The sequence below is a fragment of the Larimichthys crocea genome, chromosome III (genome assembly GCF_000972845.2).
Source record: "Larimichthys crocea isolate SSNF chromosome III, L_crocea_2.0, whole genome shotgun sequence".
NCBI lineage: Eukaryota > Metazoa > Chordata > Actinopteri > Sciaenidae > Larimichthys > Larimichthys crocea.
In genome coordinates, this window is record NC_040013.1 from 3,321,542 (window position 1) to 3,334,586 (window position 13,045).

The 13,045-nt window shown below is 42.5% G+C and overlaps 1 protein-coding gene across 2 annotated transcripts in view; it reads right to left on the reverse strand.

Annotated features, from left to right (window-relative positions):
- Positions 1-4,669: 4,669 nt before the first annotated feature.
- elmod3 (ELMO/CED-12 domain containing 3) overlaps positions 4,670-13,045 on the reverse strand; it is a 12,132-nt gene continuing 3,756 nt past the window's right edge. Inside the window, exons 2-13 of one of the 2 annotated variants that reach the window (XM_019263758.2) lie at positions 12,233-13,015; positions 11,278-11,349; positions 11,090-11,164; positions 10,931-11,000; positions 10,521-10,583; positions 10,327-10,415; positions 9,858-9,981; positions 9,626-9,748; positions 9,366-9,496; positions 8,995-9,071; positions 8,785-8,912; positions 4,670-8,592 (exon numbers count right to left, since the gene is read on the reverse strand). In XM_019263758.2, coding sequence (XP_019119303.1) covers positions 8,342-8,592; positions 8,785-8,912; positions 8,995-9,071; positions 9,366-9,496; positions 9,626-9,748; positions 9,858-9,981; positions 10,327-10,415; positions 10,521-10,583; positions 10,931-11,000; positions 11,090-11,164; positions 11,278-11,349; positions 12,233-12,268 — 1,239 coding nt within the window. In that variant the 5' untranslated portion in view covers positions 12,269-13,015 and the 3' untranslated portion in view covers positions 4,670-8,341. The remainder of the gene's footprint in view (positions 8,593-8,784; positions 8,913-8,994; positions 9,072-9,365; positions 9,497-9,625; positions 9,749-9,857; positions 9,982-10,326; positions 10,416-10,520; positions 10,584-10,930; positions 11,001-11,089; positions 11,165-11,277; positions 11,350-12,232; positions 13,016-13,045) is intronic. The other variant, XM_019263765.2, reaches the window with a different exon arrangement.

Sequence of the window (13,045 nt, forward strand, 5' to 3'; positions counted from 1 at the left end):
TGCTTTCCATCTCGCCTCGTCGTGCTCTGTCACTCTTTCCTCAGTGTGTTGCGAAGCTCGCTTTCTGCTTTCTGGAGAAAAAGTTATGGTAGTCAAGGGGGCCGTGGTGAAGCGCACACACACACAGGACAGGACGGCAGAATTGTTTGAGCAGATGACAGAATTCTAACCTTTTAAGATTTGGTGTTTTCTTTGCCATTACCCCAGCCTCCTTCCTCCACCTCCTCCTCCTGAGTTCACTGTTTGGAGAGCCTGTCAAGGCCTTCAAATGCTGGGTGTTTCGTTTATTTTGCCACCAGTCTAGTCAAAGCACATCCTCTACTCCTCCTTGGTAATTCAGAGATGTTTATTCTCAGCGAGGAATATGACAGATCCCTCTTAAACCTGAGATGCAACTCCACATGAAGGGATAAAAGAAATGACAACATTTTTAATAGGAAACATCCAAATTCTCAACATAGTCAGACTAAAAAGGTGTCATGCTGCCCACATTTGCAGACATTCCTAGAAAATGTGATGACCTCAGCTCAAGTTTTTTGCTCCAGTCTTTCAAAAAAAGGCTCCGCTGTCACCGTCTTCCATGAGAGGAGGTTTATTATCCAGAAATGCTAGTGTAATCAAAACACTGTCCAGCCCTCTGAAGTCCTCTTAAGTCCCACTCAGACTGTTTTAAGAATGATTTCCCCTGAATGGGTTTCAAACTTAGCGAATTTTCAGACATGCACGGAAGGAGCATAAAAATGCATGCAAACACCCACGCCTGCTGAAATAATTCAGTTCATACACTCTCAGATAAAACACAAAGTAAAATAATAGGGGATTTGTTTTTAAGAAAACTATATTGCAACCATATCTACAGAGGATATGACTAAGGCTGCGAGGAATGCAGCAGATAGTTCAGACTACAGTAAGGTCAAGCAGAGCCCTTTTCAAATGGCAACGATACCGACACACGCAGGGGAGCTAACTGGAAAATACTTTTTTGAGAGAAATCTGCGTGCGGCCAAATGAAAGCATGGAAAACAACATGTGAATCACTTCAGTTACTCACTCTTAAGACATGGATTAGAAGTAAACCAGAGCAGCTACTTCCGGATAAAAACTAGGAGGAACTACTTCATGTCCTCTAATACTATAAGGGTTTGAGGTACTTTACTTGAGTATTTCTGTTTCAGGCCATTCATACTTACAAATATACTTATTCTTCGTTTAGTTCACTTAAACTACCCACTATACTATACACATTAAAGTGAGGCTATGTAACTTAACTTAAAGGTGCAGTGTGCAGGATTTAGAGGCATCTGGTGGTGAAGTTGCAGACTGCAACCAATTGAATACCACTCACCTCATCCTCCTGTTCCAAGCATAAAAGGAGAAACTACTGTAGCCGTGACACAAAAAGTTTGTCCTTTTTCAGGCTCATTGTAAGGTAAAAAAAAACAAAATTATTCTTATTTTCAGGTTAATATACACAAATGAAAACATAGTTATGCTTAGTATATTCCATTTCTGCCGTAATATCCCCATAAATGTTCCACACAGGACATTTTAAGAATAAATAACACATTATATCATTGCTCAATTCAGTATACTGAACTTTGCCACTGTGCACAGCATGATTTGTTCTAGTGTGGCCATGAGCCTACAGAATGGTTTTAAAGTTATACTATCTTTTGCAGAACAACTGGTAAATCCTGAAACATGGTGTATAACACACTTTAAGGTAAACTCAATGCAGAAAAATTATATCTGTTAGTGTTATATTCTTATTACTGCCCATATTTTATATATTTCTTTGGATTATTATGAAGTATATGTGCGCTAGTAGCATTTTACTGTTGTAGTTGGTTGAGAATAAGCTAAGTTTAGTTACTTATAACTGGTATAGCAGAATATTTTATAGTGATTTATAATTAAGTAGTGTCTGTGTCTGTCTCTTTCAGGGTTATGCCTAGTCAGGCATGGTATTGGATGAAGATGCAGTCACATCTCCCTTTACTGAAAACTCTCTCTCTCTCTCATTGTCATTTTATCATTCATTGTAATTGTACAATATGTTTATGTTGATTTGTTCTGTACACGTGACATCTATTGCACGTCTGTCCGTCCTGGGAGAGGGATCCCTCCTCTGTGGCTCTTCCTGAGGTTTCTTTCACCTTTTTTCCCTGTTAAAGGTTTTTTGTGGGCAAGTTTTTCCTCACTCGAACCGAGGGTCTAAGGACAGAGGGTGTCACTGTACAGATTGTAAAGCCCTCAGAGGAAAATGTACTTTGTGACTTTGGGCTATACAAATAAAATCTGACATTTTGCTGATATAAACATGCATTTTGTGTTTTTACCGCTCGGTGCTGCCACTCAGGTGTCTGAAAACTTCTTCCACCATTGTACACAAGAACGGGAGTGTACTCCCAAACACAATGAAATAAACACTGACCTTTTCTGTCACTCACATGGTGATTACTACTCAGACAGTATACGAGCGTGAGCGGTGGCAAGAAGCTCAGAACAGACACCATGAATAAAACAGCGACCGTGAACACTTGAGGGGCCTTAAATTCGCTTATATATGACAACCGGTCACACTTAGCACTTAACACACACAGTTTATTTGCAACACAGACAGCAGAAACAAGCACACGTTACAGACTCGGGATTGTTAATGGATCTGTGGGCGTTGGTAAATCCCTATAGGTCAAACTCAGCCAAGCGGTATACATTAAGTTCAGGGTCTGTGCACACAGACTTAAGCTGAGCGTCAGCATCTACTGAGCAGGAAACAATGACATCAGAGAGAGAAAGAGGGAGAGAGAGAGGAAGAGAGTTGGGGGAGGGAAGGCGGGAGAGAGAGGGAGTGAGAGAAAAATGCTGTATTCCAGCAGGCTCACTAGGTACAAATGGAAACAGTTTTATAAACCTCCATCCTGCTTTTCTCTTCATTCTCACTGGGCATGTGGACACCTAAACACTCCTGCAGGATATCTGACACATAACGGATGTCTGTATATTAGATTATTAACCCTTTAATGGACTCCTGAGTGATGCGTCTCTTTATTTGTCCGCTGCTTTGCACTGAAACCACCATGAACGCGTATAGACAGGATGGAAAATTATTAGCAGATTTAAAAATAAGGGTTGTTGAACTGCGATTTCGACTCGGATTAATGATAAAAAAAAGGTTGGCTGAAGTATTTTTCCATGCTATGTGTGCTGTGATTCAGCAGGTCCACCACAGCCCAGTCATCTGGCAGTGTGGGACTGGAGCCACGAGTCTGATTAGGCACAGATGTAGAAGCATGCAGCAGCACCAAGATTCCTTTGGAAGCATCCCAACTCTATTGACCAGGACCAAAAAATCCTCTCTGTCTCTGATCAGTTGCAAATATTTCAACTTTGTCCTGCAGCGGCGGCAAAACACAAGGGAAGCAAATTTACTAGAGTTTATGTTTGATAGGTATTCAGTGACGTCTGAGTAATTTGTTTCCCCAAAGAGATAAAGTGCAGACTGAAGGGCCTTGGACTTCAGATGAGACTTTCAAGAGCGTCTACGCAGCCTGCCAATATCTGTGCGCTCCGCCCTAATCATGAAGCACCAGAGGAACTTAAGAGGTTCACTTAAAACTAAACAACCAAAGAGAGAATAAACAAGGATTGGGGTTTTTAAATTTCACAGGAGTTGGAGGTTTTGAAACATTTCAACATTTCTCAGCTCATTAGATGAGATTCAACAACTCAAACTGTTTCACAATAGATTTGGGATGTTACACCACTGTGGTGAAGGTTTTGTTTAGGTTTTGTATAGTAGGTTACACTGATTTGAAGGCACGGACAAATAGTTGTTTCACAGAAGTCAAACTTGTGCATAATGCAGCACCTGTGTTATGTGCCATTAAAGCTTTGGTCCTTTCAGCTGCGGATCTGTCGAAGTGTGCACTCTAGTGGCTGAATTACAGAACAGAGACAGAAAAAGCTGAAGCACCGTTATCAACGTAGCTGCACCTCCAACTTTTTGAGTGCTCAAAAATGTCAGTATGCATACAGAGTTAATCCCCACCACAGTGAACTGCACGATAAAACGGGACGAGCTACTCACAGCTGAAAAAAGGTAACAGACGTTGATTAATAGATTAGCTGAAGTGGAAAATATTTGTCTGTTTCCTCTCATTCTTTGGATGAGACTAAAGTCTAGACTATTATTCTAACAGATTAATTGATCAGTCAAGTAATGAGTAGTGATGGAAAAGCTCCAGGAAAGTCTCGAGTCGGGAGTTATAACCGATGTTTTTTATCATTTGCTGTCTTGAAAAGGATCCATCAACTTTTTTCTGTTCTGTTCTGTTCAACTGTTTGGGTCCAATAAATTGTCATCATCAAATGTTTTGTTTTGTCCAAAGATATTCAGTTTGCTGTCAAAGAGGAACTGAAGAGAGAAAGAGAGAAAATATTCACATTTAAGAAAGAAATCAAAGAATTTCGACATTTTTATCTTTTAAAAAAAATACTCAAAACGAATCAATTATCAAAAAAAGTTGACCTAATTGAATTGCAGCTCCAAAGCATTGATCTGTTGGAGGAATATATTAGTAAAGTGTGTATGTGTAGTGAATTTGGGACAAAGCACATGCCAGTACAATTATTGGTTGGATTCAACACAAAGTGACAAAAGCTGAAGTAGATTTTAAACAGCATTTATTTAGCTTTCTCCATACAATACATTTAATGTACAACAGCACATACTGTATTCTGAAATAACTCTCAGTATAAAATAGGGCTTCTACAATCAAGGTACAGTCATAAAATGCTCTGAGGGACATGACGACGACGGCGACAGTAAAACACCTTCATATAAAGCGCAGGATCTTGAGAGAAGTGATTGTAATTTGCCGAACCTGCTGCTGCTGCAAGGAGCAGAACTTCACACCGCACCTCTCAGAGCATCCGACATCCTGCAAGAACCCGTTTTTTTATGTTTTTGTTTTTTTTTTTAAATATATTTTTGTCTCGTTTTTTTTTCTTTTCTCTTGGTTCTGGTTTCACAACTGAGGAGATTCCAAACGATGATCAACGCATAAGAATATGATCTATTACAACGGCTGAAAATATAACTTTTGGTAATATGAGAGGATAAATCAGGCCTTGTTTGGATACTGAATATATACCAAGGTCAAAGCATACACCGTATTATGACTGCTAATCAAGCCTATATCTTTACAATCATATATTGAACTGTTTGTTTGTGACCGTAGCTGTAAAGACTGGATTGTTTCGGAGTGTTTTCCCGGACATCAAACACTTAAACACAGCAAAAGTATACTGTACTATCACTGAAGCCACAAGAAAACCAGCTTATTTCAAACATGGTAAACATCAGCCAATTATAGATTGATTTTTTTTTCAAACAAAGGACTTCTTTTTATTATCTGCAGATGTGCATCAGAGCGTGTGTGGGCCTATATAGTGTCTATAAATGTGTCTTTAAATAGAATACACGTAACATTGACCAGCTTTTGTGTTAGTTTGCTATTACGTAGTGTTTCAGGTGTTGAATATACATTATATAACATGTCCAATTGGTATGAGAGAGAAGGCCTAGGTACGAGGAAACATAAAAAGATAAAGAGTCTGACTGAGAGGCCAAACAAACGTCAGGAGAGAGAAAAGGAGAGATTTGTCTCAAGTCTTGAGGTAAGCAATGTGTTTCAGTATAATGCCCTACAGACAATCATACAGTTACAATCATTAATTCTCTATATACAAACTTCCTGATTTACATACACTGTACTGCTCCTCAGTTTAAAATTTAATAAAACTAAATGTGAGATCATATCTGTGGTGCACTTGTTTTTCTTTCTTTTCTTTTCTTTTTTTTTTTAGAGCGAGGAGGGGGAATCGGACTCCACGAAGCCTGTTTTCATGAGGTGGGCGACGACGATGGCAAAACGTTTATGGCTATTGAAGATGGCCTCTTTCCTCTTGCATACGTCACACATACTATCAAATATCTACAACAGTGCAAAGATTTTTTTCCTGTTCGATCAACAACACTCGCAAACGATTAGGCTAAACTACATCAGCTCGTTTTTTTGTTTTTTTTTGAAGGTGGAGAAAACAGAAACAGAAAATATACATGCCTGTGTGTGTTTTTATGTATATATCCATTAGGCCTGCATGTTTTAGGGGTTTACTGCGTCACGTGGATGGAGGAAGTCTACTGTGGCACGGTGGCTCGGATGAAAGAAAGAAAATAAAAAGGAAGCGAGGACCAACCAGCGCTCTAACCCCAACATGGCTCCACTGGATGTAGGCACCTTTTTTTTGTTTTTTTGTTTACTGTTACCTTCTTAGAAGACAAGGTCGAGCTCAATAACAAGTCGAGCCTATCCCACATCTCTCCGGCTGCACCACCTATAAACCTACTGAAGGAGACTTAATGCAAATAAATGTGCTATAGTAGTAACAGATTGCGCACTCGTCGACACTACGGACTGTAACTGAGACGTGACATCAACAAGCTTTTACGAAGAGGAGAAGGGGGGAGGAGGAGGAGGAGGAGGAGGCTATAGGATGCTACAGTACTAGTGCTACCTGAACATGCTACAGATTGAAGACTACGACGATGGGAGACGGTTTCACATTAGCACAAAGCAGGAACCAGCTTTGCTGAGGAGCTCTATCCATTTCCAGGCCACACGAGCCGCTGCATCCAGAACCAACGTGCTTTATTTAAAAAAAAAATAAAATAAAGAAAGAAATGAGTCCTGTCAGGATAAATCTTGTCCTCGGAAATGTTGTGTACCATTTTTAAAATGACAAAAGTACCGTCTTTGCAGCTTGATGGATCAAGTACTTAGTAAAGCTGGCTTATTGTGTGCAGAGGAAAGCACCCCATCTGTAGTCAGTTCCTGTCATACGACACACACACACACACACACACACCCATATGAACACACTCGCTTGCAACAAGCGCACAAACCCTGAAAGTTAGGAACGATTTCTATCGTCACACAGCACTATCGTTTTGATTATCGTTGAGTAAGAGCTGGGATTGCATACTGTACCATACGTCTCCTAGAGAGAGGCACCCTTCATCAATATCAGCTCATTCATCACACACACACACACACACACACACACACACTCCACTTTGAACTGATGAAACAAAAACAAAAAAATTACAATCACATGCTTTATAACGGAATGTAGAGAAAGCTCATACCAGACCTTCGACTTTAAGCCAAACACACAGACTCTGTTATGAAGTGTCTCCGTGGCTTTAACCGCGAAGATTTTTCAGACGCTGCGGCGGACTTTAAAAATCCTTCTCTCGGTCGCTCAGCCATCAGATTAATCACAAAGTTTCTGAAGTGCTTTTTATAGGTAACTGAAGTTATGACAGCTTCAGAAAAGACTAAAATAGTTTTTTTTTTTTAATTATTTAAAATATATTCCCCCATATTAAGTGGGAGCTCTGGACCTAGTCTATCAGACCCCCCCCTGACACCAACAGCTATACCTCCGCACATCTGGACTTATGCTTCTGCATCTTTCACATCTGTCACATGACATATATTTCATTCACGCCGTAATAGAGAATGCAAAGTGATCGGACCTTCAAAGCAAGCTGCATTCAAAGATGTTTGAGAACATTTCTGCTCCCCGCTCAAAAAAAAAAAAAAAAAAAAAAAAAAAAAATCACTACCCTTTTTCTCTGTGGGGGGTTTTTCAATCCGCCGCTGTCGCAGAGCTTCACTGATTATTTCCTCTCTTACCAACAAGTCAACAGAGCGTTTAACAATTCGCTGCCCTCGGCTTGCGTTGGGAGCTTGTTTGCGTGCTCGTGTGATGGGAGCTGTACCCCCCCCCCCCCCTAAACTCTGCAATGCTGACATACCCTGACTGAGAGACTCCGGGGACACAGGTGTGTATGTTCTGGACTTCTAGGCAGGTAGCGTTTAACCACAAGAATTTGGCAGCGATAAATTTGGCTACGAAAACGAAACAGAAAAGCGCAAACATTTCACTTTCTTGTTTTTTTTGTGACATCTTTTGTTTCTGACCTGCATCAGCGGTTTAAGATTCGACTGTTTAAAAAAAAAAAAAAAAAAATGTAATCATTAATTAATAATAAAAAAAAAAGCTTAATCTGATCAAAGTGCAGCACCCCAGCATCAGTGGAAGGAGTGGAAGTGTTTGAATGGGTTCAGATAGCAGGTCCTAGATCGGGGTCTGGTGGGGTTCTAGCTCTCTGAGAGTAAGCCACTCGCACATACCGTAATAGATACACTCACAACTGCTCACACACACATACACACACACACACACACACACTCACACAGAGTCTAGCTTAGATGAGTCTGGCCTCTCCCTCCATGTCTGGCGGTAGATCACACACTCCTGTGAAGTGCATCTCCTTTCCCTTGCTTCCCTGTCCCGTCCCGGCTCTGGCCCCTCTTTCCCCCAGGCTGGGAGACGGCTGTTGGGCCTGAGGGTCTGGCGACGTCCCACGGGGGATTCCACCTGTCCGCCTCTCTTTCAGGAAGACCTCTAGTCGGCGCAGCATCTGCTTGGGGTTCTTTTTGGCAAACAGCTCCACCTCTGAAGGGGAAAAAAAACACAGAGGCTGTGGGACTCACGCCGGGACGACAATCTGTGTCGAACTGTGAGTTCGGTGCACAGACCTGTGAGTCATGTTTTAAAGGAAGAGTTCAACATTTTGGAAAATACACCCAGCTGGTTAGGTTGAATTAGCTTGAGTGGTATCCATCTTCTCTTCTTAATGTCCTTTACCTTTTAGTACAAAGCCAGAGTCAGCAATGGTCTTCTGTTGGGTCTTCCACAGTTGGTACAAGTGCAGATACGTGGCAACGTAGAACTCATTCAGCACACCGACCACTTGCTGACGACGATTGCACTCCCTGTGCAAAGACAGAGAGGAAATGAAGGGATGAATGAAGAGATACTTTGACAGACAGGACAACACAAGGACCAGTGACTCACTTGGACAAGGCTTCCTCTCTGAGTACTTGCAGAGCGATGCGGGTCATGTTGATTGACATCACACTGAATGGAAAATTCTGAAGTGGAGAGAAATACACAAGGAGATTTAGGTCCACGAGGAACACTTACAAAGGCTACAAGAGGAAGTCCTAAAACATGCCAGTCTCGTAGGCGACTTTATTGATCCCTGAGGGGGAATTCGCTTTTTCGCTCTAGTTCCCTCTGCGGGGAGGACAAAGGTCAGGGTCAGCTACAAAGCAGCACGTCTGGAGTGGGGGGAGCATCAGTGTCTCTATGAAGGATTACTGAAATCTGACTCCGCAATCAGCTGTCTAATAAATAAATAAAACACATTTACTCTTTTTTTTTACCTGTCTAGGGTGTTGTGATAACTTGTAGATGTCTCTAGCCAGCGGGAGAGTCTCTGGGTCCATCACAAAGTACAGAGTATGCATCAGTCCCAGAAAACCAGTGCCACGTAGGTCAGTGGCTGGGTCTGTACCTGCAGTGCAGGAAACAGAAAACAGTGATTTTACTTTCACACAGAAGCTTCAGAACAATTTACTTCAGTTATTTAATGCATTTATTAGGAGAAACATTTAATACTGGAGGAAAAAAAAAAGTGTCTAACCCTGAAAGCCGATGTTTTCCCAGTGCGCCCCGTAGCGAGGACAGTCCAGCCTGCTGCCAATCAGCCTTTTGTAAATGGTCTGGAGGACGCGCATGTGGACTGTTTGGCTGTTGTCCACATGGCCTATAGAAAGCACACACACACACATGTAAAAGTGAAAATCAGTTACCTGGCAGGATGATTACACAAACAGGCCCAGCAAACACCAACACACACAAACACACACACTCACACTGTGCGATGGCAAAGACCAGGTCTCTCTCCTCCAGGAGTTCCCTGTGCAGCCGTGGAGGTCCAAAGAGGAAGTGTGTGATCGCGGCGAGGCCCGTCCTGCGAATGGTCGGCTGGATGTTCTTCTACAGGGCGAGAGGCGAGGACAAAGAAATCTTAACGAACTCCACTTGAATATTTCAAACTATATACTTCATCGTTCTCCTGTAGGTGCAGTTTGAGGGGGTTAACACAGGTATTTATTTGAGACAGGCACCGACTTCCTCTATCTTTTTCACAATAAAATGCTTCCAGCACTTCTACTCTGAAATCATCAAACTCAGTAAGACGAAATAATGCTTTGCTCTTTGCCCTGTGAGCCATTATAGTACAGGTACACCTGTTTCCCAGTCTTTATTTGGAAAGAGCTGCTTTTATTTGAGAGCTGGCCCTCATTGAAACACCATTTTTGGTGTGCAGCATTTCTTTACCAGCAAGTCCCCGAGGTCTGTGGTCTGGAAGTACTGCAGGGCTTCATTGAAGGAGATGATCGGGGTTGGGTTTGAGTCCTCAGTGAGAGCTGGTGGATCAAACATAAAAAGTGATTCTTTCAGAAGAGCAAATTACAAAATAAATAGATAAATAATCTTGATGCAAACAGGTGAAACAGCGGGATGTATCTGACCTGGTTGGACGTTCTCCAGAGCCTCCCACTCCTGTCTGGCCTTTTCCAACTCCACATTTTCTTCTGCACAAAAAATAAAAATTGAGGGAAGGAAGAAAACAAACTAATACTGTCACACACAAACCTCGCCACAATCACTCACAGGGGATGAGTATCTACTCAGCCAACGGGCTATGATGCGAAGGCCGACACCCATCCTGTTCATTGTCAGTCATAAATCCTTCCTAACAGACCTGCATCACATCTCAAAGTGCCGCTGAGACACTATGATTCCTCCAAGCAGGCAACCCACAGTCCTGAGGGAGGTTTTACCCTCAACTGCTGCCTGGTATCTAGGATACACTCAGAGATTCCTGAGGGAAGAGGATGTGAGACAGAGGAGAGGTCGCGTCAGAGTACGTCTGCCTTACCTGCAGGATTAGGCTGGTCCCCTCCGGCTGCCAGGGTCTGCAGAAGACCGTTCTGCTTCAGTGCTGAAATCTGGAAAATAAATCAAATAACAGATTACCTCACGTTCAACGAGAACCATGTCGGGTTCAAGTCAGATACTGAGAATTTAATGTAATTACCGGCAGGGATCTGAGTGGTGCACTGCCGTTGTTGTGGTCTTTGACATTGTGACTGATTATCAGTCCGTTCATGACCTGAGAAGAAAGAAAAGGTTCAAAGAGGAACTTTCAAAATAAAAGACTTTCCAGGAAAAAACTAAACAAATGTAAGTGGATCAATGAGGAGTGATTTTTTTAGCTGTACTCACAGGCTTATGGGTGGAGTGTCCATTGGTGATTTCCTCTAATGGTTTACATTCACGGGACAAACCATTCAGGCCCTAACAGGAGGGCAGCAACACAGAGCAGATGCTTCAGACATGTGCACAATGCAAAGAAACAGTCCTGCGCATCTTAAATGCAGAGAAAGCTGGAACCAACGACTGAGATTAAGCTGACGATCGTTTTCTTGATTAATCGATTGAATCGTTCGGTCCATGTCAGAAAATGCAGATCCCAATGTTCTCAAACGTCGACAAAGATATTTATTGCTGCCATAAAAGGACTAAAACAAAAAGAAATATTCACATTTGAGAACCTGAGATCAGAAAGAATTCTCTAATTTTTAAGAAGTTTTGGCATCCCTGAAATCTAAATCTAACTCGTGAAAAACATAAACTACTACAACCCAAATAAAACCTCAGAGATGTCTCGATTGCTTCCTCTTTAACTCGTTAAGAATTCAGTAATTTAAGGGTGTACTTCCTCTCAGGATAGCCGTCCCTGCCCTCTTACGTTGCCTCCAGCGAGGCAGGGGACATACTTATCCAACTGTTTACAGAAGAGGCAGCACACAAGGCTAGAGGCCAGGGGAGCAAGAAGTAATGTTACGGCTAGAAAACCCAGGCTGGGGATAAGGGAAATGCCCTGCCGCCATGCCAACATGCCAAGCGAGCCAGACGATTACAGCTCAAGTCAGAGCGAGAACTGTTGACCTTAGGTTAAGTTAAACACATTAGGCAGACAAATGAGATCTTTATTGTTTAACGTTAAAACAACAGCGTGGAACAGGAAGGGAACATTTATCCCCGATCGATGCGGCAACACCTACTTCCACTTTGTTGACCAACAAAAAGGAAGTGTAGCTTTCCGCTTTAATGGATTTAAGCAGCCGTAAACCCAAAACACTGGAACGAGATTAAGCGTCAGGTGAAGTAACGTTACCTCAGTGTGGGATGTGACATCAATGTCTTCTTCCATTGCATAGGAGTGTGTTGGCTGGCGAGCGTGTTCCTGATCCTGGCCTCTAGAGGCTTCTGTAGTCGTGGACTGAGACGGGCTGAGGAGCTGATGTAAGGACCACCATGGTGTCTGTAGTGCACATTTGTAGTGACTGCCTAATATCGATGCTTCTCTTCTCACATACACAGAGAACTCAGTGTCCACAGTCACCCGTATGATTTCAGAAAACCGTCGCTGGCAGAAGAAATCCACGTAGGGCGCATCTCTTTCTTGATGATTGTGTGTGTGTGTGGTGTCGATGGTTTTATTAGCTACTCCAGAGTCTAACCTTGAGTGTGTGTACACTGAGAGGAATGTGCAGGTATCAGTCTACAAGTGCTGACAGGAGGAAATGGCTATCCATCAATGCACAAGTTTCCTGGAAACCTGCCTCCTTCCTCTCCTCCACAGATCTGCTTGGCCGGTGGGTTCACTCCTCAGCCCCATCAGAGGTGCACAGAAGCTGGATGACGACATTGCTTTTCAGGGCTGGGCTCTCCCCGTCCGAGACACGTCATTACTTTGGTACTGTAGGCAAATCCCACGACGCACCTCGTCGAGGTACACAGTTTAATTTGACTTGCACCACAGCTGGGTTATGTCTTCAGCCTCACGTGAAACGGCAGCACACGTCCAAAGTAAGAAGAGCAGTTGTCCAGTGAGATGTGGGTCATGGATAGACTTCTTGTATGGTCCTGAGGAGGGGCTGTCATATGTAAACACTATCTGAAAATTAGAGCAAATAGAACGATCAAC